The sequence below is a fragment of the Vidua chalybeata genome, chromosome 15 (assembly GCF_026979565.1).
Source record: "Vidua chalybeata isolate OUT-0048 chromosome 15, bVidCha1 merged haplotype, whole genome shotgun sequence".
Classification (NCBI taxonomy): domain Eukaryota; kingdom Metazoa; phylum Chordata; class Aves; order Passeriformes; family Viduidae; genus Vidua; species Vidua chalybeata.
This window is the reverse complement of record NC_071544.1, coordinates 11966412-11994137: the sequence shown is the minus strand read 5'-3', so window position 1 is coordinate 11994137 and position 27726 is coordinate 11966412. Positions and strand designations below refer to the sequence as shown.

Sequence of the window (27726 nt, the reverse complement as noted above, 5' to 3'; positions counted from 1 at the left end):
GGCTGGGGTGTACGTGCACCCCAGCTGCTGCCACTGCCACCTCATTCCCCGGCAAAACCCCTCTCCAACCCCTCCTTCCTAGGGCTGGGGTTCTTACATCAACTGAGGCACCTAGGGGTGGGATCCAGGCCCGGTCTGTACAGCCGTGCTGGGGACAAGAGAAGGGTTAGGGGACCACAGGTCCCCACATTCAGTGCCTGCATTCAGTGGCACATGTCCATGAGTTACCCAACTGCCTGTGGCCAGCAGCCTCCAGCCCTGTGCCCAGCCAGGCAAGCCCTGCACCCTGCTGCCAGCATCATTCCTTCCCTGCATCCCTGCTGCCAGCATCACTCCTTCCCTGCATCCCTGCTGCCAGCATCACTCCTTCCCTGCATCCCTCCGACCAGCATCATTCCTTCCCCGCACCCTGCTGCCCACATCCCTCTGCAGCTGGGTGGGCTGTGGCACAACCAGCACTCCCCGACCCCATGGGAAGAGCAGCCCAGGCACAGCTGGGCTCCATATCCCTCCTGCAGACATTTCCAGCAGGGATTCACTGGCACATCCCCAACAGCCAGGAGGATACAGCACACGTTGGGGCATGGAGATGGGATGTGTCAGGACGAGGATACAGGACGTGTCAGAGCACGCCGCAGGATGAATCAAGGTGCAGAATGCAGCCATCAGGGATGGACCCAACCCCACAGCAGTTTGTGGGCTGGAAAGCCAGCCCTCACAATGGCCACTGTGGTCCTGCCTGCAGTCTGGGGCTGCCAGGAGCGTCATCTGCTGCTCTGGGAACCCCAGGAAGCTGCTGACTGCCACCCACTGCCCCCTGCAGCTCATGGGAGCTCAGAGCTGGGCAGGGGCTGCCTTGGGCTCTCTGGTAGGAGGCTGCAGGACAAGGCTGCAGCAGGGACAGCCCAGCAAGCCCTGCGGTGAGGGTTTGAGCCCCAAGCAGGGATGCTTTGGGGTCCCACTGCTCCTGGGGCCCTGCTGGCTGCAGCTGCCCAACCTCTGGCCCTTGCTCAGCCCAGAAAGGATTTCGCCAACTTTGCACATTTTTGGCAGAAGCTAGTAAACAGGTGCCAAGGCGGGTGACAGGCAAGGGGAACAGATCCTCCCTCACACAGGGCTCTCCTGTGGCTGTGGGAGGGCAGAGACCTTCTCATCCTCCCAGGCACCCCATGGCCATGGCATGGGGCTGAATTGTGCTTATGACCCTTTTAATTAACAAACAATTAATTCAGGACGAAGCTGAGCACCAGCTGGGCCCACCTGGGGCAGACGGAGGTTTCCTTGCACATCATCTGGGGCTGGAGGCCAGCCCCTGACACTGCTTCTTCCTGGGCTTGGGGACACAAGGAAGGGAACCGTGGTGGGTGCATGGCCAGGATGTGCTCCAGCACGGCCGGGAATTAGCAGCCTCCTCTTCTGGGCAAGCAGCTCCATCGTTCCCCCCAGATCTCCCCCTGCAGCCCCCTCTCCTCCATCCGGCAGCTCCTTTGGCACCACACATCATTTGTCACTCCGACAGGTTCAAACAAACCCGTCTGGGATTAATTAGGCTCCGTCTTCGTTTCCTGCAGCGCTTCGCAGGGGCCAGGCAGCAGAAGGCAGTGGGGAGGCAGCAGACAGGCCGGCAGGCTCGGGCAGGCAGGGAATGGATAATGGGGCAGGGGGGAGAAGGTAAGCAGGGACCCCCCGGCCCCCCAATCCCTCCCCAGTGCTAAGGCAGTCGGTGCTGGATGCTGTCCCGGGAGGAAGAGGCTGTGGGCGCTGTGCAGCGTGCACGGATCCAGGACTAGAGAGCTGCTGCCACCTCGTGCATGGAGAGCTGCTCCCACACACCCCCTTCCTAAACCCCCCAGAGATGGGCCCAAAGGCAGCCAGGACCCCCAGGGGCAGGACTGGGTCATGCCAGCGAGGAGAGACACAGGCAACAGCAAATAAAACCAGAGCCCCCCCATTTATTAGCAGTTGGTTCAACAGGACCTTAAACCAGTGCTTGGGAGCCTCCTCCAGCACAGCCCCCATGGCCCCACGTGCAGCTACGGGGGCTCCTGTGGAACATCCAGGTGGGAACGCTGCTGCCAGTGGGTCCCCCCACGTGGGGAGTGACACATTCACCCCACTGCCCTGGCCCCACTCAGGCAGCATCCTGGGCATTGCATCCCCTGCCATGGAACCGCTGCCATCCCACATCCTGCAGGACAGCTCCGTCCAAGGGGAAATGTGGGCCCTTATCCCGGTAAACCCGTGATGGCTCAGTCTTGTCTGCCAACAACCCCGGGGCGTGGGAGAGGCTGCAGCTCTGTACGGCTCCACTGGTACAAAGACGTGTCTCCCACTGGGTTTCCCCACTGACCTTTGTCCATGTCACGTCTTACCACCAAAGAGACCATGTAAAACCCTCGGGGTTTAGGTATAAATTCTGGCACTGAAGAAAAACACCTCCCTGCAAAATGGGAACCAAATAAACACTTCCCCCCCACCCCGTAAAACCCAACATTATTAAAATACTTTTGTTTTTAATATTCAAGAGGTTTGAAGTTCTCAGCATTCTCCTGATTGCCGTTATCCCAATGTCTGTTCAGTCCCCAAGCTCTCCTCCATGCCAGGGTGTGCTGGGCACCACTTGGCTTTACCACAGGAAACACCACACTTGTACAAGAGTGCAGGAAGGGCTTGGGGGTCATGAGCATACTGGGACCAGTATGCCCAGACCAGCATGCCAGCCCCTTCTCCTGCTAGGCCACATTCCCACCACACTGCCCATGGAGGAAGAGCCAGAGGTTGAGGAGCTGGAATATGATGACAGAGATGACAAAACAAATGGTGCCCGAGTCTTTGAAAGAAAAATCCATCTTGTTCTCAGCTTTTCCAAGTAGGTGCTGGAGGAATCCAGCAAACTCTCCTGTTTTCTGCCACGGAGCTGATGGCAGGAGTGGGTCTGTTTTCCTCTGTGCTTTGGGTCTCCACCAGCCCCATCCCTCTGCTCCAGCTCAGCAAAGTCACCACCAGTGCACCCAGAACAGCTCCTCCACCCTCGGACCAGAAAGTGAGGGACAGCTCTGGTGCTGCCCTCAGGCCCAAGGCAGTTGGAACCCATTTTGAGCAGAGAAAGGGGGAATTTGTGCCACTTCCCTGTGCCAGAGCAGGGTGGGAAGGGACGAGGAATTAAAAAGGAAAAATAAAATGAAAGAGATACAGGTGTGGGGCAGGCAGAGAGGTGGGAGCACAGGGATTGCAGAGTCGCATCACTGCTCAGACAGCCTCCAGTGGAGCCCTGTGATCCTGGGGGTCCTCTCCAAGCCTCTGGTGCAGCCATATGCTCCTGGGGATCCCCTCCAAGCCTCCAGTGATGTTGTGTGCTCCTGGGGTCCCCTCCAAGGCCAGGTATTGCTGAGAAGGTCCTGCTGGCACAGGGTCAGCCCCACTCAGGTATTGCTGGGGGGGGGCAGCAGCAGCTACCTGGTGCTCTGCAGCTCCTCCCGCAGCCAGGTGGGCAACGTCTGCCCCATTTTGTACAGGAGCTTGGAGAGCTCTATGTTATGGTCCCTGTAATAGTCCCGCAGGAAGGAGCGTGACTGCAATGGGAGAGCAAAGAGGAGCGTCAGGGGGACCAGCCTGGAGCTCACCATCCCAGCACAGCCCTGCTCAGGACCAGCCCAGGAGGCTTTCTGCATACTCACATCTGAATCCATCTCGGGGTACTTCCTCCCTTTGCTCTTTCCCAAGCATTTCGTTTTCCCTCCATCCAGAAGCTGACACCAGAATCCTTTCTTTGGATCAAACCTGTGAAGTGAGAGCTCTGCCTCAGCCCTCTTATCCTCCTCACACCTTCCATGGACATCCTCTCCAGCAGGTCCCACTGCTGTCCAGCCCTGCACAGGGCACTTCTCCACCTCTGGAACCCACAACCCAGCTAACACCTTGTCATCAACCCCCTGGTACAACAGGTTCCCCCTGCAGCTGTGCAATAAGCAGTCCACCAAGGCTCATTCATTGCCCTGTTGAGGGAGAACAGAGTCTACCTGGGTTTAATTACTGCTTTCTGCGACACTTTTGCCCCTGGATGCCCTCAAGTGCCCCACAGCACCTCGGTGGACACATACATAGGCAAGGCCTCGCAGAGGTAAATTATTATTTCTCTAGGAGCTCTGGAGGCTTCCCACAGTGGGGTTTAATGGAAAGCTCAGAGCAAGGTGACACCTGCAGAAGTGCCACATAGCCAGCAGCTGCTCTCAAGCATTTATGAGGAGATGGAGGGCTCAATACCATCATCTGTGTCACAAATGCACTCCTGAAATCTGCTCCAGGAGCCCAGGGCTGCTCTTGGGCTGCCTGGAGTGACCTCGCTGTAGTGTTTGGGTAAGTCTCAGGTGAAAGCTCAGCCTCATCAAATTCAACAGCAGCTCTGTGGAGAGGCCCAGGGCTGGGGGCTGCTCTGGGACAGTGCTGGGCATCCCCAGGGCAACACACTGCATGGGAGCAATGGCAGGGTGGAGGAAGGAGAAGTTAAGGGAAAGACTCACGCCAGGGTCTTGTGATAATCGATGAAGTTGGTCACGCTGAGGAATTTCTGGACTGTCTCCATCACTTTGGCGGGTTCTGTTCGGAGCAGCTTGCCATCCAGCACCAGGATCTGCAGGGAGCAAGAGGGGTGAGGTGTCACTGGCTCCCAGCCCTGCTCTCCTGAGGCAAAAGGACACCTTTACCACACCTTTGGTCATCTCGGAGCCAAATCTGCCACCAGCCTGCACAAGGACACCTGCTAAATACCAATGTGCCCTGGTGCACCCTTACACTGGATGTTGGAAAATGAAATGCAATTAAAGCCACGGCCAGGACCCATCCAGGACAACATCAGAGCTTCTGCTCAGGGCTACCCAACCCACAGGCAGCTGGGATTGCAACACAGCAATTACACTAGCAGCAGGCAACTAATAAGACTTTATAAGGTTAATCAACAGTGGAAAAATCATTCAGGGATTGATCCCATACTCTCCAGCAGTGCTGCACTGTGTGGGTCACAGCAGGGCTGGCATCCAGCTCCCATTTTCCCTGCAGACAGCTTGAACTATGGGCAGCTTCACTTGCTATTTTTGTCCTGTTCGATGCCACGGTGACACCAGACAGGGCAGCCCCAGGGGTCTGTGGCCAAGAGTGAGGGTGAGTGTTGGGTGACCCTGCAGAGCCACCCACAGCCTTCTGCCCCCACTCCCACTGAACCCTGCTGTGACAACCCACACAAGACCATCTTTCTGTGTTATCTACACCAGGTCCCCTTCTTTTACAGACCTCCCCTCTACCCCTTCTCCAAGTACTTTTACTCCTCTCCTCATAGTTTGTAGGGTGTAAGTAAAACAGCTCCCATGGGAACAACTCCACAGCAGACCTTGGATCCAAGCTCTCTTCCCCCCACATCCTTGCTTGGGTGAGGGCTGCCACTGTAGGACTGGGGTGCTGCCATCCCTACCTGGTTGGCGTGGTAGCTGTTGAGCCAGCGCTCGATGTGGGTGGCGTACCAGCCCGGCACCAGGCAGCGGTTCTGCAGCGTCCGCAGCTTCGGGGCGGCCTCGGGCCCCGCCGTGATCACCTCGTGGAAGGTGTACTTCAGGGCAACCAGGTCATCGTGAGCTCGCTGGTGCTGTCAGGCAGGAGCAAGGCAGGTTTGTCCCCAAGGTAACCCAAAGCCTGGGCTGCCCACGAGGTGCAGCGGCTCCCGGGCCACCACGACGTGTCCTCGTGCATCACGTTCAGCCAGCTAGCATGGCATCCACAGTCACCCCACATCCCAAACCAAGCCCACCGTCCCACAGGACTGCCCAACCCAGGGGAGAGGAAGAGGCTGACCTGATACCAGGAGTAGGCTCGATCTGCAGGGTTGATGAGGATGGTGATGATTTTGGCCTTGGACAGCAGGGCTGCAGCTCTCCGGGGAGCCACTTCAGAGTCAAAGTAGTTGGCACTTTTCTCAAAGTAGAAGTCAGAGGTGGTGTTGGAGGGGATGGGGAAGAATTCCATGTACCTGGGGGAGACACAGTGTAAGGCTGGCAGACAGGCACCACAAGATGGCCCCAGCACCGCCCTCACAGGTGACATCTCAGACACTCGGAAGGGAAACCTCACAGCACCACTGCTCGCCTTCCCAAAGGTATGGGCACTCCCAGCACACTCTCCCCATAATGCAGAGACCCACCAGTCGATGCCCTTGTGATAGTTGTGTCCATTGAAGAACTGTATCTCCTCAAAGGTCTCTGAGCTGGGGTAGTTGCTGCTCAGGTCCGGGTGCATCCCCAGGAAGAGATAAAGGGCAGTCGTTCCTTTGGACAGACAGAAAGAGTTGACACAGGCCAAACCTCCCTCCAAGCTCTGCTTCAGAGCAGGAGGGCTGACAGAGGCTGTTTGGGGGGTCCTGTCAAGCCTCCCAGCATGCTCACAGAACTGAAGCTGAAGGGAAGCACCTGTTTTTTGAGGCCCAATGATGAGAAGCTTTGGGAATCGGTCACAAGTCTTTTCTTTGGACCAAATGTCCTTGTGTCGTTTGTCTTCACAGGGATCCTGAAACACAGTGTGGACGATCAGAGATAGAGCCTGGATGGGACCCTACCACTGCCCAGCCCCTCCAGCCTGAGCAGACACAGGAGAGGCTACGCTGATCAGCAGGCAGGACACAGACTGGGCTTATCTCCAGGTCTACAGGACAAACCCCTTTCTGGCACTGCCTGCAGAACCAGTGAGAGGTGAAAAGCCACAGCTTACCCAGGGAACCAGAAAGAAATCCTGGTTGGAAGCTACCTGAGGCTCAAATCAGGACCAGCTATACCCCACTACCCTCTCCCAGCACAATAAAAAGGGTCACTCCCCCTATTATAGGCACAGGGGTACCTGCCACAGTGGGTCCTTCTCCTCAGAAAAGATCTGGAAGTATTTCTGTGCCAGCTGCACGGGGGGCAATGTCTGCAGCTTCAAGTTGGTCCAGGAGTTGAGGAAGCGGACCAGGTGCTTGAAGGTGTACAAGCCCAGGCGGTCATTGCCATAGTTGGACAGATGGGTCATGAAGATGCTGATCTGAAGCCAAGAGGACAGAGCAGGGCTTAGTGGAGCCTCACCCAGCAGCCATCCCACAAATGGCTCCACCCTGGCTGAAGACAATGGGGACATCTCCTGCAGCAGTGCCAGGACAGCCCTGAAAGATGCCTGTCTGTCTCTCCCTGGGCAGTACTTACAGGGTTCAGGAGGACAGTCAGGAAGAGTTCACCCCCATTGATGATTTTGTCCAGCTCACTGGAGCCACCAGGGTATTCATTGTAGAAAATGGTGTGTGTGAACAGGCCACAGGTTTGCCGGGGGAGTACCTGGGGCAGGAAAAAAAATATGGATGGAACAGGTGGAAGAGCCAGGGCAATGAAATGGCCACATGGCCTCCTCCAGACTTTGAGAGCTGGGTCTCCTTTTCTTCCCAACAAAAAGGGGGAATCTGACCTCAGCCCCTCAGAGGCCAGGACCAGTTCCACTGCCCCTCACCACTCCTGACTTTAATCCATACACAGAAGGGAAGGATGTAAACAGATGAAAACGCCAAAAACTGTCCTCACACAAGCTTCACCCATGCAGGATGAGCAAGGGGGAACAAACCCCTCAGTCTGGAGCTGCACAGAAACCACGTCCCAAAGTTCTGGTTTTGGTGGGGGAGGCAGGAGAAGAGAAGCCCCAGAGACAAAGGCCAGCACTCACCATGATGCCGTTGTGGATGAAGCCGCGGCGGTAGCGAGCGGGTTTCAGGTGTGGATATTCCTCCGTGCTCGTCACCCTGATGGACCAAACCTGCTTCCAAGCCTCGTACAGCTGCACGTGGACAGGGTACACGCCCGAGTGGTGGGGGGCCACAGCGTACCCCATGTCAGTGGGGATGCCATGCTCCTGCAGAGAAGAGAGTGAGGAATGGGTGACTGTGGAGACCCCAAAATCACAAACCAATCCCTCTCCATTCCCAGCTACAAACTGTCTAGTTGTGCCTCTGCAGAGTAAGCAGGGCAAGGCTGTGCCTCCGCATCCTCTCCTAAGCCTGGCTGTCTCCACAAAAGGGAGACTGGAAGCAGCCCTGCTGGGTGGACACCCACTCCTCTGCTTCATTCAGACCATCCTCATCCCTGTCTTCTGCTGTCACCCACAGAACAGCCACAGCCAAGCTGTTATGTGAAGAATGAGGAGATACAGCTATATAGGTCTGCAGATTGGTTTGTATCAGTAGATACAAAACAGCCTGGAAATTCTGAGCTGGAACATTGCCCATCCTAAGTAGGAAAGGCCTGGTCTCTCTCTAATTAAGCAGTTGTAGTTATCAGATAATAAATTCAAGTTAGGTTGAAGATCCTTCTCTTAGGCCATAGGATCCAGGATTAATAGGTCTGGCTTTACCAGTTTGGATTCAAGACAGCTGTCAGTCAATCACAGCATGAACTGTGTCAGTGCCACACAAAGGACAGCCCAAGACCAAGCTGAAGGTCAGAGCCTGCCTTTACAACCAAATATGTCCCTGACAGTTCAGCCTGTAGAGGGAGTTTCCATCAGCCGGAGCCTCCCAGCACAGCCACGGCTCCAGGATCCCACATCATCACCCAGCACAGATTCACAAGTGCCAGGCTGAGCATCCCCCAGGGCTGCACCTCTGCATCCCCACGGGGCTGGGCCAGGCCAGGCAAGCACGGCAGCAGGACAGAGTCTCCCCTTGAACAGCCACTGGGGCAGCTCACTGCCACAGTAACGAGTTGGCTGCTGCAGATAAATGCTTTAGCTCTAGGTACTAGAGTATAAATGGATTTACCCACACAGCTGCAACATGGGGGACACGACTTAACGTCACCAGGTCCCTCTGCTCCAGCAAGCAGAGGCCATTCCCTGGGAATCTTCTTTGCTCCTCTTCTACCACCCTCCCCTCACCACAAGCAACCCCACCAGAAGCATCTTACTCACGATAGCAAATTTCTTGTTTAAGGTCATCTGCTCGGCGAGAACTGACTGGTTGTGGAAGAGGTGAGGCTGCATGTGGCTCCACATGTGGGGGAACCACCAGAACTCCTTCACGTAGGACAGCAGCAGGTCATCACCTTCGTCCTCAGCATCAGTACCTGTGGCATGACACTCGCTGTCACCACTGAGCACAGAGAGCTGTGTGAGCAGCTGGGGCAGAGCGGCGGCCAGCCGCTCTCGGTGGCCAGGTGATGGAAGAATAGGGTGGGTTGCCTGAGGACTCTACTACAGCCCTGAGGGGACCCTCCCTGAGCACCAACTGGTGCCCCAGCACCAGCTGTACAGCACCCACAGGAGAAGCAGTGCCCTTGCCCTCCTCACCTGTGTGGAAGAATTTCCCTGAGTATCCCAGGTTGAAGGTGAAGTTTGGGATGTGGGTGCGCAGCTCGTTCTGTGTGTCAAACAGTGCCTGGGAGAAGGGGAGAGAAAGCAAGGTGTCCTCAGCACGTGGCCTCAGGGACAGCTGCCACATCAGGGCAAGCACCAGTGTCCCTGAGCGCTTCGCAGAGGGGCTCTCAGAGGGACAGGGGAGACTCTGAGGGCAGGAAAGTCCATCTCTGGAGCATCCCTTGAGCAAGCACAAGTGTCCAGCCCTGCCCACCTAGCCAGGAGAGCACAGACACACCTTGACATCTTCCACCTTCATGCGTGTGCCCTCCTTGCCCACAAAGATGTCATCGATGTCCACCAGGATGTAGCGGTCAAGGGGCAGAGACAACCTCTTGCCCGTCAGGAAGGAGACAGAGTCCACAAAGACCAACTTGTGCAGCCAGAAGTTGAGGTTGTTGCCAAAAAGCACCCTCTGAATGCCATCGTGGAGGCCCAGGTCCTGCATCACAGTGGTGTGCAGTGCAGCGTCCACGCTCATGTGCGGGATGGACTCAGCTGACTTGGTCTTGGCCAGGAGGACGGGCTCGTAGGTGGAGTGGTTGGACTGGAAGACAGTCCAGTCCTCCCCGGGGAGCACACCCTTCTCCACCTCACTGGGGCGTGTGATGTAGAGCAGGGGCGACTTGGGGTTGATGCTGCAGTCCTTCAGAGCCAGGTTGGAGTGGAGGAAGAGTGGGAAGCCCTTCAGCTGGGCACTCAGAAGGCTGTTCTCGTTGGCCTGCATGGGGAAAATGGGAGCTACAGGAGATGGGACATTGGGGACAAGGTGGGGGCTCACAAGGAACACCAACAGCCATGGCAACAGAGGCAGCAGCTCACCATCCCTTGAGATCCAGGTTCTGGGTTCTCCCCTTCCTCTCTGGAGCATGGGGTGCCCCCATCCCCCTCACACACTCAGTCCTGCTCATGTCCTATGTGCAAAGTGCCCCAAGGCTAGGAGCCCTGGGCAGGAGAAGGGCTGCTGAGCAAAATATCTGTTCATGCTTTAGGCAAACCCCAGCAAGGGTCACTGCTGGAAAACAAGTGCTAAAAGCAACTGGACTAATCCCAGAAGTGGTTTTTTTTCCCCCTCAAAATCTCCAAAGGCCACACAGCCCTTCCAAAGGGAGATAGCTAAGATGGTGCCCTCTGCTAGAAGCCTGTGCCCCAGACCAACTTGCGCTGCCTGTAGAAAGCATGGGGAGAGCAAAATCTCTGTGGGGCAGCAGGACACTGGGGCTCACATCTGGCCTGGCCATGGGATCTTGGTTTGCCCCATGTACCCCCTTACCTTGAAGAAGCCGATGATGCCCACGCCATACTCCACGCAGTACTTGTCCAGCAGCTCCCGGTTCCAGGCATCCAGGTTGACATACTTGAGGATGTTCTCGTAGATGATGAGCGCAAAGCGTCCCCGGTCCTTGTCGGTCAGTGTGGGCATGTCCCCCTTCCCCGGGGCAATCTCTGTCCTGTATTTGAAGCGACTCGACTCCAAAATGGCCACAATCTCCTGGCCCAGCTGGGAGTAGAGGCTCTCCACGAAGACCAGCACCAAGGGGTCCGTGCGGGAGGAGTCGGCCACCTTGAGGGTCTTCAGTGGCAGCAAGCGGGAAGGGGCCACCTTGGGCTCGTCGCAGTCCGGCCCCGCCACGTCCCCAGAGGGCTCCAAGCCCCTTTTCCACCCATATAAATAATAAGCAGAGATGAAAACACTGAGCAGGCAGAAGGCAAAGAGCAGGAGCAACACCACCTGCGGAGAGAGCTGCCAGATACCCCGCCGGGCCCTGGCCAGCACAGTCATCCTTGCATCCGCTGGGTGAGGTGGGGTCCCTCTCCCCTGCCCGCCCCCTCCCCTCACAAGCCCCGGGGAGGGGTAGAAGCAAGCAACCAACCAACAAAAAATCAGGTAAAATCAAATTGAATACTACTAATAAATTAAAATACTAGCAGGCTGCCTGTGCAGGCTCTCTCCCCTCCAGCAGTCCGGCGTCCCTCGCCGTCTGCTTCATGTCACCATGGCAGAGGCACCAAGAGTCCCCTTGCCGAGCCAAAATTCTTGTGGTGATGGTGGCAGCAGCAGCAGCAGCAGCTCCATGGCCTCAGTGGGGCGAGGGGGCGGCGGGCGGCCTCAGCGCTGATCGTGGTGAGAACGTGGGCATGGCGGATCCCTGCTTCCCTGGCTCCACAAGGCGCCCTGAGAGGGAGAGGTGGGATGAGAGGGCAGGGACAGTGCCAACCTGCCGCTGTTATTTCTGCCAGCCTGACAGCCCCAGCACAGTCCTCACAAGCTCGCCGGCGTGCCAGGGCTTGCCACAAGAATGCTGTGGCACCAGGGATGTAGCTGGAGTGCGGCACGCAGCCGTGCCAGGGGATCCCAGCTGAGGGTGCACCTGGAGTGCAGGTGCATCACCAGCTGCTACGGAGGGGAGCCCCCAGCCCCCTGTGAGTCTCTGGTACCTCAAGCAGCTAGAGAAGCAGCCCCGTTCTTCCCTGTGCCCAGCAGGAGCTGCACTCTGCCAAGGAGAATGGGGGGTGGTCTGAGCCCCCATGGCCCAGCTCGGCTGGCAGGGAGGGACACGGGAAGGACATGGGGAGCCCGCCAGCTGGGTGGCTCAAGGCCAAGCCAGGAGCCACCAGCTAAGGTCACTGAGATGGGAAATGCAGGAGTGTCCACGTGGAGCCAAAGGGACCTTGGGAATATTTTTATCTTCCCTGTGAAAGGCTCATTTGAAAAAAGAAAACAATAAGCACTGTTTGCCAGAAGGTGAAGCCCACTAGGGGACAGACTGATGAGGCCAATGTGTTTAAGGAAAAGAAGTGACTCACAGCACTGTCCTCAAACTCAATACCAGTGCTGGGGACAAGGGCAGGAGTCCCTGCTCCTTCCAGGGAGAGCTCCCTGTGCCCTGCCAGCATCGTGGCTGAGCACCATCCCTGCTAACACCAGCCGGGCTCCTAACAGGATTAAACGTGGCCGGCTGAGAGGCACTGTGGATTATAGGCTGGGGCTTGGCAGGGTAATCCTGTCATCCCTGCCCTTCCCAGCAGCAGCTCCTGCTCCAGACAGTGCTTCCCAATCCTGCCAACATGGCACTGCTTCAGCCAGGACCCTGCAGGTGCTGCTGACACCCAGTCTCCTTCCAGCCTCCATCACTGTCTCCTCCTTCACCATCTCCAGGACACACCAGCAATCTCCTCTTGTCGGCTGTGCTGGGCACAGTGGAACACCTGGGTTTACTGATTTGTAATTTATCTTCGTGCACATGGATGATCTTCAGGCATGACCAAGAGAGATGCACCTTCTCTCCTTAGCCCCCCTGAGGTTGTGTCTGTACCACCTCATCCCTCCAGCATCCCTGAGACAACAGCCCCGCTGGGGTTTTGGGACAGGGCACTTCTCTAGGTCTGTTGATCTTAGGGATGTGCTTGTGCTGAGGGAGGCTTCCCTGCATCTCCCTGCCTAGGGATGCAGAGAGCTGGGAATGCATTATCCAGCACCCACTCCCTCTCCGTTTCTTTCATCTGCCAGGAGCAATGGGTGCTGGCAGCTACATTCCCACAGTGACAGGTGGGCAAATGGCAGCAGTGGGTTTGATGCCAAGTGCCAGGGCCAGCAGCTGATGGACAGGACTGTGTGTCCATCCTTGCTCCACCCTCCATGAAGCAGGGAAGAGGGCTCTGCATCTACATCACCTGCCATTTCTAAGGGTGCTTCATTAGTCCATTCTCTCCCAAGAGCTTTTAATTACTGGTACTTAATGACCAGGCTTTGGAGACATCATCTCCGGCCAGACTCTGGCTGAGTCTCCCCAGGCTGCCACGTCAAAGCCTGCCCAGGCAGGGGGCCAGCACTGCACCACGGAGCAGCCAGGTGTGAGCTGGGGCCGGGATGGGCAGCATCCCGCCCCAAGCACCTGCCAGTGTGGCAGGAAGCAGGCAGGAATCCTGCTCTGCCGGTTCACTGCCAGAGCAAACCCTCCATGGGGAGGATGCCAAGGGCTTTGGGGCAATGCTGCAGGGTGGGGATGCTCCTGCTCAGGGCTTTCCCCATGCAAGTGGGTGCTGGCTGCATCCTGCCCAGCAAACCCCTGCACAGCCCCGGCAGTAGTGGGAGAGCTGATAGCTCATTGCCAGAGAAGGAAGCAGGTTCATGCCCAAAAGCACAAAACAAGTCCTTGAGACCAACAGCTTTTCTAAAACAAAAATGGAAACAAGATGGTAAAATTTAAAAAACCACAAGACCTGGCAAGGTGACAGCCGGGGTCAAACTTCCTTTTAACCTGATTTTTAGATGCTGCTAAGGTGCCTCTTAAAACCACAGTGATAATTTAAAAGGCACCAGCTGGAAATGTCAGCCTGAGTCTCACACACAGACCTCAGGCCCCCAAAATCGGTGCTGGCAGGCTCTCATCAATGGGCAGGTGCTCAGCCACAGCTGCACATCAAGGACCCCGGGAGAAAGAGCCCTGGAAAATGCTCTTTTCTCGTGGGGCTCTGAGCAATGCCCTGGCACAGACTCCTCTGGAGAGGAGGCTCAGTGAGGAGGCTTAGCCACTGTGCTCTTAATCCGGCTGCCCTGACAAACACAATCAGCATCCAAGCAGCTTCCCGGCGTGGCTGGGAGCCCGGAGCGCCCTGCGGAGCCGGATCCGACCCCAGGACAGGCAGGGAGCGCAACCAGGGGACAGGGAAGCCCTTTACTTTTCAAATCTAAGAGAGCTGCAGGAGGAAGGGAAAAATGTTTTAAAAGCTTTTCAAAACACACCCCCTGGTGCAGTTTGGGGATGGTGGTTTCCCCCTGCCCAGAGTTATTTTCCACAAATACTGCCTGGGGAACCACTGCACCCCAGAAAGTCAGGGAGGCACCAGATGGGATGAGAGGGAATGAAACCATCTCCATTAGTGGCTTACAGCACTCTTCCTTTAAATACCAGTGAGATTTTGCAGGGATTCAATGGAAGGATTGAATATAAGCAAGGAAGTGCAAACAGATCCGGAGGATGGGGAAGGGTCAGTGATCCCAGAAGACAACCACAGCAGCGTTTGATTTATTGGGGGGTGGAATAGGTCTGGCTGCAGGTGCAAGCAGTGAAGATCAGGCAGTTCTCAAGTCCCATCTGTTGGATAAATCAACTGTCCCAAGCCCATGGCTCAGAAACAAGAGGTGAGCTCAAAACCATGGGTGTGACAGAGCAAAGAAATTGCTCACACATTTCCCTTGTACCACTTTGGAAAGGGTGGAAGGGGAAGAGCAGTCATCCACTGTCATGCAGAAGACACTCCAAGATTTTGTGCAAGAACCTTGGTCTCCAATTCTAGTAGCTCCCAAACCTCCAACATTCAACTCACAGAGATGATGCCACATCCTAAACATCACAGCCAGATGGGTCACCCTGCTCCTCTCCTGCTGGTGCCCTTTGGGTGGGCACCTCTGCTTCTCACTCCTCATCACTGCAGGGAGACCCACCATTGCTGATTAATCACCTCCTCACCACCATGCCAGCTCCACTTCTCCATGTAAGCCAGCCCTGGGGGTTAAGCATGGATGGAGGAGGATTTAGAGGCAGGATGCTAAATTGCATTGCACAGCTCAGCAATTTGCAATCACTCCTGCTCGCTCCAACACTTCCCTTCCCCTCTCTGACCACTGCAGGGAATGTGGATGGATCAGCCCCACCTACACATCTGCTGCACCTCACACTTGAAAGCAAAAGGCTACTGGAAGGTCTAAATTTGGCCAGGCTGGGACTCAGGCCCCCAGCAGGTGGATAGTGCTCATCCAACCCCACCTTCTGTCTCCCCCACACCTCAGGCACCCTCACCAGCATCCCCAGCAATCACCAAGTGGTGCCCTACAGCCCTGGGAATCAGCACTACCTGTAAAAGATGCACAAAGGGCAGACAAATTATTATTAATAGGTTTAAGTTCCCTCTAGAGGGAATCCCCTTCACTCACTGGTAATATTTAGAGGGCTACAGATCTAAAACCACTGAGCTAAGCACGTCCTTAGAGAGGAGATTAATGCCATCACATTATTCAAGAGACAACTGCAAGCTCAAGACAGGGGAGGTTGCTTTGAAAATGAAAAAGTAACTGGCATGAAAAAAATGGCCTTTTAAACACCCACCTCTGCACCACAGCCTTTATCAGCTCTAAATGACAGTGATCCCAGCTATGACTGGAAATATCTGCAGACAGCTGGAAGCATTGGCAAGGGAAAAGAGCTATCTCAGGGTATAAAGGACCACAGTCTGTCCCTGTCCCTATCTCCTCCCTCCCCAGCCACAGCTGGACCCACTGACCAAGAAAAGGTACAATCAGGAGATTATCTCCTTTATTGTGGTGCATGGTGGTGTGATGACCCCAGCAGGATGCTCCTGGAGCTGGGGCACAATCCCTGGGCCACAGGTGATGAAGCCATAGCAGCCCAGGATAAGAAACTCCGCATAAAAACTTCAGCCACTGCAAAACCAAGAGTTTTTTCCTGGTGATCCCCATGTCCTGACAGCCTGGATAAGCCTTTAGGATGGGCCCAAGAGACTTGGACAGCTGTAGGGACATCCATTTGCCTCTTGCCAAGCTGCAAAGCCTGGGTGTCTGGGCAGGGGAGAGGCATGTGGAGCAGACAGAGAGGAGAAAACACAGAGAAGGACACAGAGAAGCAGAAAGGAGCTTGTCCCAGTCACCCACTTGCCAGAGGTTTTGTAATGCCAGATAAGGAGCATCTTAGTAGTAGATTACACAGGCTGCTTAAGTGCTTTGCAAACAGTAGTTACAACCTACCAGGGAGAAAAACACCCTGCTCTGAGAGAAGGACAATCCCAGTGCTCCTTTCCTGAGGACACCAGCCTTCCACCAGTGCCCAAGAGGTGCCAAGTTAAAAATGGACAAGGGCAGCCCCAGCAGCTGACCCTGAGACAGGCAGCGACAGGCAGCCACTGGTGCTGCTCCCACTGCAAACCCACCTGCTCGGCTTCTCCCCTTCATGCACAGGCTGGATATGACCAAACACAAGGGAATATCAGGAAAACTCATCCATGATTTATAAGGTCTGGAGAATTTCCACCCCAGGACTTCAGCAGGAAAATCCTCCCTTTTTCTCAGTTCTTTTTTTGTTAAGATCTGATTTATAGAGCCTGGTCAGAAAAGAGCAGTTGGAGCATTCACCTGGATTGCTAAATCAAGCTTCCCCTTGACACCTCACTCTGCTCTGGAAATAAACCTCTGGCTTTGCCTGCCCACCACCTTCCTGTTCCTGGGGGAAAGAAACCAATATGAGCAATGAGACCAGTGAAAGTGGTTAAGAATTTTCACGTTAAAATTTTATTTTTAGTCAAAATGTCCAGCTCTGGAAGAGGCATTTTTTCACCCACAAAGCCCTGTTAGCACTTCAGTTTTACTGCAAAAGATAAAAGTCATGTTTTTCTCAGGTTTTCTTCAAAAAAACAATCATGAGAACAGCTCATTGCCTGTAGAGGGATGAAAAAGCAAGGTTCAGTGTGTGTGACATGTATATGCTGAATTTTTAGGGGAGAAAAAACCTGAATAATTTTTTTAAAAAATCTAAATCCCTAAAAACTGGGTTAGGTTTCTGGAAGCCTATGATTAAAACTTTTCATGGCAGAGCAGCTGGTAAGCGCACCTGGTGGGTTTCTAAGACTAGTTCTAGCAAACCCTACATCTCAAACCCACATCCCAAGGTCCTGTCCCTGCTAATCCCCATCTCCCACCCTGTTCTCTAGCCCCAAGGTGCCCCAGCCCCATCAGTGAGGCTGTACAGAGGAATCCTCTGCAGAGGTCACCCCATTTCTGATCCTGGGGCACCCAGGATCCCACCGTCCTTGTCCTCAGCATGCTGATCTGGAAGAGCACCTCGCCATCTCCCAATACCCACATGAAATCAGTCTCCTCCACAAACTAGGCCAGCAATCAGCAGCAGTCATTAGTTTTCCTATGCCCCAGGGACACTGGGGTCGGGCAGCTGATCCCTCAGCACTGATGATCCCCAACACCACCCCATCAAAACACCCCAACACCTCACAGCCAGGTTATGGTTTGGGTTGTGCCACTGCAGCCCCCCCGCCAAAAAGCTGAAGCCCTTCACAGGTGACTCCTCCTCAGGAGTATTTTTTGTCCTTGAATCCTTGGGAACAGTCTCGGAGCTGAGCTTGGGGAATTCTCCCAAACCTTAATTGAAAGAGGCGCTTAACGAGGAGAGTTTCTTTTGTCTGTTAATTGAAACAGGTTCTTACTGACAAAACTCTCCATGAATTTTAAGTGGGTTCGCAGGGGGAAAAAAATCCACTCAATGAATTGGGTTTTCCTGCTTCGAAATGTGCCATGTCGGTTCCTGTGGCTTTCCAAGCACCCAAGAGCCTTTCTGGATAATCAGGGTCTGAATCCCAAGTATTTTAAGAAGGAGAAGGATGAGGGGAAAATAATCTCAAATGCATTTTTATATTTCACTGGAGTGGCAGCCTGCCCTCTCACAAGCAGGTCACACGAGGACTCCTACCCAAAAAACATGGACTGAAAGCCCCTCGATGCCACCTTTTGCTGCCTCTGACACTTGTCTTGGTCAGACTTTTCCTGCAGGGATGCTGGTCCTGCCATGAGTGTGAGGGTGACACTGGATCTCAGAGAGCCTTGATGCAGCAGCGATTCCCTGTGCTCAGCCATGGCAGCACTGCCAGCCCCACAGGATGGGCCAGCTGCTTCCTTTTCTTGACAGCTTCCCAAGTTGGTAGGAGAGCAGAGCCATCCTGCCAGCTGTTCTGGGGAGCACAGGCTGCCCTGCGAGTGCTAACCCAGCCCCAAACCAGCACTTTTGCAAAGCAGAATCCGTAAAACCACAGCATGAACCAGCTCACACAGAGGAACCGAAACCCCTGCCAGTGCCCACATTCCAGAGAAATCCCTGCAAGGATGGAGCTGCTCCCTCCTCCCAGGGGCTCCCTGGGATGCTCCTGTCAGACCATATCCATCCTGCCTGGTGCCCCAGTGCTTTGCTGAGCTGCCTCTGACCTCCACTTCCCTGCAGTCTGCCAGGGCAGACACTGCCAGGAGCCCAAAGCACCCGCAGGGCCAGGTGCTGGCAGCCAGTATTGAACTAGAAGTCAGAGCCGTCCCTGCTGTGCCGGGTGTGCTCCTGTGATGGCTCCCGGGGTGGCAGGTCCTTTGGGAAGGGCTGGGCAGCACACACTGACGCACAGGCAGGACACTTCCAGGGCCAGCATGCTCCAAGGTCATGGCCGGGACAGGCTGGAGGTCAGATCTTTTATTAGACCAATGGACACAGTTGGAAAAAGCGACACGTTTTGGCCGCGCAGGCATTTCTCAGGCCCAAGAGCACATCTGTTTTCTCCTAAAGGTATTAGTTAGGCTAATAAAAGACATTACCTCTGCATGTAAACTTTGTCACCCTTAAAATGTACCAGAGGCTGCAAGGCTCAGCAGCCCAGGGAAAACACAGGGAGCAGGAACAGGCACAGGGCACAGGGGACACTTGCAAGATTTATTTTGTTTTCGCCCCCTAGAACAGCACTGGCAAAGGCCACACTTGCCCCCAACAAGCACAGCTGCTGGCATCTGAGCTGCCTCTTGCCTCTCCTATTTCCAGATCCAGGTCTGAAGCTGCAGGAACCTAATGGCATGTCCAGGGGAAGTATGTTGCTTTGGTTTGGTTTCTGCTCTAGCATCGGCCATGTCCTCTCCTCCTTTGCAGGGGCTCCAAGGCAAGAAAATGCTTGAGGAACCAACCTGTCATGCCCCACCTGCACCAACTCCTTCCCTCCTGGCCTCAATCCCACTCTCTGACGCAAATCCGTGAGACCAGCAGTGCACCAGCACAGCAAGGGATGGATCAAGGCCGATGGAGGAGACTGAAAATGGCCTGAGCCACGTGTCCAGGCACTGATAGCACTCACAGCCATACTTCAGAACAGTGGTTAACACTTTTTAATGCATCCCCTTTCTTTAAGAACTCCAAGCCCTGGGGCTGCAGGGCTGTACAAGGCTGTGAAAATGCAGACAGTGTTGGGAAGGAAGGGGAATACGTGGTGGGGTGCTGACAAGTAGCTAAAATGCTACTACTTGTAGCCTTGTATCTGGATACCTGTACCCAGGAATCTGGGTTTTGCCAAGACATGGGAAGCAGAGCCAGGAGGGCAGCAGGCTACCCCAAGGAGGAGCAACATCCTAGGGACTGCCATCCTTCCTAAGCATGCCCAGAGCTTTGGGGTGAGACACACATCTCCCAGTGTGGCAGAGGGAGCTGAGCTGGACATCCTCACTCGACATCCAACCCTCAACATGCCCAAGCTCAGAGACAGGAGACACTTCTTCCCTGCTTTACATCAGATATTTTGGGTTCCCTGGCAGAAGCAGGACAACAGGACAGAGGTCCTAGAAGAGAGTCTTGACCTCTCCAAGACAATCTCCAATTCCACAGCTTTGACCAGACCAGTAGCAGGGCTGAACTCGGGACATGCCCACCCATAAATACCAGGGCAGTTCCTCTTGGGATACCTCCCATTTAGGGATCTCTTGACCTTCCTAAACCCCTTTAGGTTTAGGAGGCTTGTACCACCTGAAGGTAGTGCAGAGGATCCTGTCCCATTTCGGGGGCAAAAGGCTGCAGCAAGGTCCTGCTGGTTTTGGGGAGGACATGGGAACCAAGGTGCTCCCAGGTGCAGCCTCCTGCTGCCAGCCACAGTCACATACGGGATTTACAGCTCGATATTGATTAGTCTTCTGCAAGCTCTGCCATTACAGTCGGTGGCTTTTGCAGGAAAACAACATGAATCATAAGCTACAGGCCACCATCTCTCCGTGTCCGCAGGGCGTGACTCATCCAGCCCTTCCAGGGGTCTGGCACAAGGGCTGTCCTGCTCCTCCACACCTGGGGACAGAGTGGGCACAGGGGGCATCATCTCCCACTGCCACCTGCAGACTGTGCACAGCCCCCAAGGCTTGCAGGATGGTCTCCAAGAAAGCAGCATCCCATTTTCCCTCCACCCAGGTCTTCCTCTTGCCCCTCTGTCAAGTTCCAATACCACCAGCATACATGTGACAATGGCACAAAGCAATGCCACCACCTCAGCCAAAAACAGGGAAGTCAAGGGCTGTCACGAAGTTGGAAGGGTTGGAAACATCATTGAGACAGACTGGAAGCTCCTGTCCTCTGAGGCCATGAAGCAAATACAAGACATAGTATCTTGCTTTTCCTGTCTGGAGTCCTAACCTTATTCTGGCAAGCTCTACCTCAACAGCCAAAAATAAAAACACAACTCATTAAGGTACATCTAGAAGGCAGAATTGCACAAAAAAAAAAAAAAAAAAAAAAACAAAACAAAATAACCCCACCCTTTTAAGCAAAACCCTCCATGACTCTGCCCCAAAGAGCCAAGAGAGCAGCTCCATTTCCAGCATGCAGTCAGAAGCTGCCCAAGATGGGAAACTTGGTGGGACCACAGCCCTCCATCCTCAGCCCATCATCCAGAGATATCCCAAAATCAAACCTGCTTATAAAAGCAGGTGCTGATGGTGACACTGCAGCAGGGACACACTTGGCTGTGCCATACTTCACCATGACACACTACTGAAGAAAATATTAATCATTCCCTCTTCATTCCAGCCTGGGTTTTGACTTATGAGGTGTCGTCTTCCTTCACTTTAAATTACCACCAACAGCGTATTAAATATGTCCTGTTCTACAGTACTGACAAAGAAACACAGGAAGGGGGGGAAAAACCCAAAACAACCTGCCAGGAAAAGTCTGTTTGCCAGTATGTTGGTCACATGGATTTTCCAAACCCATCCAAACAAAATCGTATCAGACCCACCAGCTTCCCAAAGGCACAGGAAGCGGGAAGGGCTTTGGGTCTGTGAGCTTCCCCACCAGCATCCGTGTCCCGTGCCAGCAGCTCCAGGTTGGAAGGAGCAAATCTGGGGGGCTGCAGCTGATGGGGTGTCATGACATGTACTGGGGCTGGGTGACTGTAATGGGTGGCATGGGGAGGTCCTGGCTTCCCCATACCCACACATGGATGCCCCAGCCATGGAGGAGCACTGGGAAACATGAGCTTTGCCTTCACTGTCCTTGCCCTAAATGAAAACTGACACAGGGAAAGGGAAGATGCTCGGCCATTTTGCCAGAGGCCACCAGCATAGGGGTTTATTTTCCTGTCATATCAAGCCCTGCACGTTTTTTCTATTGTTTAATTTCCTTCTTCTCCACCCACAGCAAGTTCACTCAGAAGAGAGGAACTTATTTCCTATTGAATTTGTCCTGCTTGTTTTATTTGGAAAAGGACAGCTTCCTCAGCTGTGGTCCCCATGTGCAGCTGAGGGGAGCAGGCACAGGGCTGCTCACCTCCCCATCTTCACCAGCCCAGCCCAATAAAAACCACTGTCGAGATGTGAGTAACAAAGGTGCTGCTTTGCTGCAGGAAGAGCTGCTGTTCCAAGGCTGCCGGTGACAAAGGGGCACTGCAAGGCGCCGGTTTCCCAACCCTGCAAAGCACCGTTAGTGGGAAGACAACCATCCCCATGGTGTGCTGTGGCAGCAGCTGGCTGGGATCACGAGATGCAAGAGTCCCGGTGCTGGGATATGACTGCAGTGCTGGGAGGGAGCACCAGCCTCGATGGGAAGCAAAGTCTTCCAGGTGATGCCAAAGGTCGCCCAAGCTGGTGTGGCTTCTGTACCGCTGGGCATCAGGGGTGGCCCCATCTGCAGGGGACAGCCTGCCTGTGCGGTGGTAGAGGTAAACCCAAAAGACTTGGGGAGATAATACACGCAGTTATGCACGAGAGGCCCAGGAGCTCACCAGCGGGGGAGAAAATGCCAGGACCTCTTCAAGAGGGGGTGGTGAGGCGCTCCACAGGAACGCCAGCCAGGCTGGGCAAACCGTGCCATGCGCAAGGTGTGCACCTCCAGGTGTCCTGGCCGCGCTGCCCCAGCTCTCTGGTCCTGCACGATTTTAGATACCACCACTTGCACTCCTCGGGAGCGGGGACGCCCCAGGCCAAGCACCCCGCGCCTGGCACCGTGCTGCAGCTTGGCCTCGACAGCTCCTCGGCGGTGCCCGGGAGCGGCGGAGCCAGGGCACCCGCGGGCACCGCGCGGCCTCGCCGCCTCCTCCGAGCCCCGTGCGGCGAGACCCCCTCGGCCTGGCGGGGCCGCGGGACGGCTCGGGGAGGGAGGCTCCCCGCCGGACCCCCCCCGCTCCACCCGGGCCGGCTCCTCGCGAGGGCACCGGGCCGTTCCGCCGCGGGGACGGGCGGGGGGCGCCGCCATCCGCGGGGGACGGGAGGACCCGCCGGGCCCGGTCCCCGGCGCAGCCCGGCCGGGGCGGTGCGAGGCCCGGCGGCCCCGGCCCGCGCTGCCGCCCGCCCTCTCCCCCACTCGCCCTTTGTCTGCGCCGCCGCCCCGCTCGGGCCGTACCTGCCGCCGCCGGGCCCGCTCCGCTCCTCTCCGCTCCGCTCCGCCAGGCCGCCGCCGCCCGGTCCGCCGGCCCGGCCCCGCTCGGCGCGTCCCGCCCGCCGCGCGGGCAGGCACCGCCCCCGCCGCCCCCCGCCAGCACCGCCCCGGGGGCCGCGCGGGGCTCCGCGGCTCGGCCGGAGCCGGGGCTGGGCCGGGACAGCGCTGGCCGCAGCGCCGGGGACAGCGCGGGGCTCGGGGCTGCCCCCGCCCCACGTGCCCTCCCAGCGCAGCCCCCCGCTCCTCGCCCCCTCCGGCCCCCGGCGGGACCGTGAGCCGGGCGATAATCCCCCGGCGGGAGGGCTCAGATCCCCGCGCCCGGGGTGCCTGTGATGATCCCCGTGCTCGGCGATGCTCTCACCAGGCCCCCACATTCCCACTGTTTCCCGGGATGAGCACGATGGGGTGTCCTAAGGGTATGGCCCAGGCTGTGTGTTTGGTATAACTGGGGTGTCAGGCTCCTACACAGAGCCTTTTCATCCTTCCCCCAGTGTGCACACACCCTTTGTGTCAGATTTCTAAAGCCGGTCACGCCTGAGGTCGTCCCCAGCCTCCTGCCCATCTGCAGAACCCAAGTGTCATTTCAGGGTGCTGTTATCACATCGTTTCAGCTTTTCCTCCCCGACTTCAAGATAAGCTCAAGGGCCACATCCAAGTCACTGGCTGGCTGCCCCCAACCTGCATGCACACACACAAAATTCCCTTCATTCCTCAGAGGGGGGGGGAAAGGAGCTGCTCCACTCCTGCCCTGCCCTCGGAGGCTGCTGGGGACTGTGCCGGCATGTGGAGACACGCTCAGGTCCAGAGTTAATCACTCACACAAGCAGCCCAGGTCTGTCTCACTGCCCACGTTAGAAGCGATGTGGTGCATTAAGACAGCCCTGTCAGGTTTCGTGTCCAGCCCACGGGGACGAGTTTCATGTCCAACCCGTGGGGATGAGATGTGGCAGAAGATCTGCTGGGTTTGGTTTAGGCAGCACACTCTGGGAGAGCTTCCGACTGAACAAGAGTCGAGGAAGCAATTTCAATCAAATGGAGCAAGCAGATAAACAAACAAAAGGAAAACAAGAAAGGAAATTGTAGGGAAAGAGACACAAAGAATGGCAGACTATTATGGCTGCAATTTTTCTAAGTGATCATTGAAGTAAGACTTCTTATCCTTAAACATTTCACTTCCCTCACAAGCATTTTCTCTGAAGATCCCTAAATATTTTGCAAATGCCAAAGTTACTTGAAAGCTCAGAAAACAAAAAGGGACAAACAGCAAGTTTTTCAACTGCAAACTGCTGTAAAGGGTATTAAAGGGATTATTTTTTTTTTTTTTCAGCCTTAAATGATTTGCAAACTCAGCCTGAAAAAGTATCTCCCCTGGGAACAGCATTCCGAGGCCATACTAACCTCCGCCAGAGGAGATTCATGCACAAATCATTGAGCAAAAAGCCAGCAATGAGTAATCAAAGGCACGCACCAAACTCTTAAGAACAATCTGCAGAATCCACAATCTCAAGCGGTAATGTTTTCCACTGAATAATTTCTTCTGAGGAAAAGGAATTTGTTGAATTCTAGGTCTGGCATTTGTGAATACTTTTTTTTAAGAAAAAACAACTCGCTGGAAACAGAAATCTGCTCAGGAAGGCACTGGGATTTATTAATACCAGCTTTGCCATTTTACATGAGTATCAGGTAGCTTTTTTTCTTGCCTGTCTTCTGTTTGCAAACACAAAGGAAACCAATTCCTTTCCTGCGTGCTTTAAGCTACAGGCTCTTCTTCAGCACATCTGTCAGAAAGCAGTTCAGCGGCTTTCCTACGCATTGTTTCCAATTTATTAATCAACACTTCCAGCTCCCTACTGAGTTACAGCCACATTATGGTCCCCTTGAAGTCCATGGCAGCACTTCCACCAACTTCATTAGGACCAGAAACTCGCTCTTGAAGTCTCTGCCAATTCCGTAAGTGCTTTAACTTCAGCATTGGAGATTTCTGTTTTAATCTTCCTACGCCTGTTTCTGACACATCATTTTACATGTGTGCATGCACCAACTGCCCTTCTTGAAACTAAAAATGGCCTTAAAAGCAAATGGAAATTTTCGGGTTTTCTTGTTTTTTTTTTTTTTTTTTTTTTTTAACCTGTGAATGGTGCAATTGGGACCCTGAATGTCTCATGTCTCTTTGCATAGCTGTTAGAGGAGAGATGCCATCTTGAGGGGTCTGCTAGAGAGCTCCAGTTGCAGACTCTGCTCTGTATCAGGCAGCTGGGGTTCACCCTGCTACAGGGGGAATTTTGGCCTCTTCCAGTTCCAGTCTCTGTTTCAAGGCCACCAGTAAGGCCACTGGTCCATGGCTCATGGGAACAAGTCACAGCCATGAAGACAGTGATATGTGAGTACCAAAAATTCCTTCTTGTGGGAAGCCCAGAGCTGGGGCCTTCGCAGGTCAGGCCAGTCACTTCCCACTGACCCCTCTCAGCCTGAACCAGTTTATTCCAAGGCCAAAGCCCGGCAGGAGAAGACGTTAGGAGCGGCATTCCCATTTGCCTGCCCTTTTTGTTTAGTCACCAGCTGAGTTATGAAATCTGCCTGCAGCGTCACTGTGTCTGTGGGTTTCCCATGGGCTGGAGAGGCTATTACCAAGGAGCAGCTGGAATGTTAATTACCCATTAAGGAACTAAATCTGGGGGATTTCTCAAAGCAAATACACATCATTTCTGGCACTAACCCCACAGTGGCCTGAGCATCCTTCCCAGCCAGGCTGGAGGATACAATGCTTGCAGCCCCTGCTGGAAGCCCCTCCCTTCTCATCCCAGCCAGGGAACGCTCTCAGCGCTGTCCTCAGCAGCAGGACAGCCTGGCTGGAGCTGGCATTCAAGCCCCAGGAATATTTTTTAGGGCAGGCAGCTCCCTTGCAGACACACCAGAACTAGTGCAAGGCAAAGTGAAAGGGAAGAATGTGTCCTAGGGAGTGGAGAAAATTCCATCCTGCTCAGAGGCTGGAGGGACCAGGAGCAGCCTGTCTCCCAGCAACTTTGGGCCTGAGGGCAGCACAGGATTTTGAACCAGTGGGTTAATTCTTTTAGCAGCTCATATGGTTATTTCAGCCTGTGGCCCATAAGTGGAGGCCTGTCCATTTCCTTGCCTCTGGCTTGCTTCTATTCCAGGGGAATATCCACAGGCTCGTACAATCCTCTTGGAGGATTGTCACAGGCAGAGCAGCACACGTGGCTCCATGGGGACAAACCCACCCTGCCTGGCTGCCCCAGGCTCCTCCTCAGACAGGGCACCCACAGCACACGTGCCCTGACACAGGCTGACCTCTGCAGCACTCCCTGCTGCTGACTCTTTCCTTCCCCTGTCCTCCAAATCAGGCCACAGCCGCTGTCACTGGAGCTCCCGGCTGGAATTACAGCAGCTCTGCCAATGTGTATTTTAAAAGCCTCTCCTTCAATATTCAAACAGGAAGATCACTGATGCAGTGGTAAATCGAACACAGGAGCAAGTGAAGGTGTTCCATGGGGTCAAGACGGGGGTTACAGTGACATCCCTGAGCACAGAGCGTTTTCTCAGGGAAAAATCCCAGCACGGGTGGGGGCGGTGCAGGGGGACAAGGAGCCTGAAGGACCAAACCTCTTTTCCCTGGTGGCAGCCTAGAGGTTTGCATCCTGGAATGCTTGGTCAGAGAAAGAAAAAGGTATAGGAATTCTGGATGGGCAATCTGGGCAAGTGGATGCTATCCTAAAAAACGTATCACCCCACAGCTGCAGAGATGGACATGAGAAGGGAGGCAGAAGTTTCTGACAGGCCAGCACCCTCAGTCATGCAGAGGTGCTGGACCCTCCCTGCAGATGTTGGACTGTGCAGCCTCACTAGCAGTGCTGTTACAAGGAGCCTCCCTTTTCCAGCTGCTTCTTCTCCATCAGCCCAGCTCTGAGCACAGTTCTGGGCGCAGATCTGAAGGTCTGTCAGGCGTTCCCATGTAGGGACCCACAGGTGCTCCTGCTCTGTCACTCACGCCCCAGCCCATGTGGCTCAGAGCTCTCCCTTTCCCAGAGGCAGCTCGGCACCAGGTGAAGCAGCTGGAGGCAGGGCAGGATCATGCCCAGGAAGCATCTCATCAGCACTATAAACTCAATTTCATTGTGCCTCTGTTCCGAAGGTTTTTGGTGTTCCCCATCCTTACTCTTGTGAGCACTTTTTAAATCACTTGGAAACAGAAAATACTGCCTTGTTGGACCACCTTTATGTAAAAATTTACAAATTGGCATTGTCTTTGTTGAGGTAGAGCAAACCTCCCCTACCAGAGCTCAGGGAGGTGTTCCTGTGGCATCGCTCACAGTTCACAGCTGCAGTCTCTGCTTCTCCCATCAGCTGCCAGAGCTCCTGAGAGAATCACCGCGACTGAAACCTCTCCCATCAGCTCCTCGACGAAAACACGGCACTCACACATATTAAACCACCACATGCTTTCTCTTGTGGGTGAATTCCCAAACACCTCCTCGCAGTCAGGGCTCCGGCCTGAGCTCGGGGCACGGCCAGGCAGCTGCCTGGAGACCCCCAGGACCCCTCACCATGCTCAGCCCTGACAGCAGAGCGAGAGGGAAAGGCCTGCGCCCCAACCTGGCTCTAGCTGAGTCGGCGCAGAGCCGACTGCAGCGGCGTAGCCGGGGGGAAGCAGGAAGCTTCTGGAATTACACCCATTTCCCTCCAGCTGTTTTTTAAACCGGTTCGTTTCCAAAGCTTTCCCGGGCCGCCTCCGTCTGGAGCGCAAACACCCCCGGGCCCGCCGCCATTTTGGGGAGGGACCTGGGGGGAGGCCGCCGCCATCTTGGGGAGGTCGGGCCGGCGGGAGAATTGTGTGAGG

The 27726-nt window shown here is 55.1% G+C and overlaps 1 protein-coding gene across 1 annotated transcript; it reads right to left on the bottom strand.

Annotated features, from left to right (window-relative positions):
- Positions 1 to 1932: 1932 nt before the first annotated feature.
- NDST1 (N-deacetylase and N-sulfotransferase 1) lies at positions 1933 to 22923 on the bottom strand. Its single transcript, XM_053956769.1, has 15 exons — positions 22836 to 22923; positions 10682 to 11584; positions 9647 to 10129; positions 9343 to 9430; positions 8965 to 9119; positions 7726 to 7911; positions 7218 to 7346; positions 6877 to 7059; positions 6453 to 6549; positions 6188 to 6311; positions 5842 to 6016; positions 5465 to 5635; positions 4521 to 4630; positions 3678 to 3780; positions 1933 to 3572 (listed from the first exon to the last, which is right to left on the bottom strand). Exons 2-15 carry the CDS (start codon positions 11189 to 11191, stop codon positions 3453 to 3455), a joined length of 2634 nt encoding a protein of 877 aa, XP_053812744.1. The 5' UTR covers positions 11192 to 11584; positions 22836 to 22923; the 3' UTR covers positions 1933 to 3452.
- Between the last annotated feature and the right edge of the window lie 4803 nt (positions 22924 to 27726).

Bases quoted from the DNA above. Each gene is read 5' to 3' on its own strand.
- NDST1 (XM_053956769.1), bottom strand. From the start codon at position 11,191: ATGACTGTGCTGGCCAGGGCCCGGCGGGGTATCTGGCAGCTCTCTCCG. The intron at 5,636-5,841 runs GTCAGCCTCTTC...CCTGCCTGACAG, and splicing joins GAGCCTACTCCTGGTATCAG to CACCAGCGAGCTCACGATGA. The intron at 3,781-4,520 runs GTGAGTCTTTCC...CTCACTTCACAG, and splicing joins GATTATCACAAGACCCTGGC to GTTTGATCCAAAGAAAGGAT.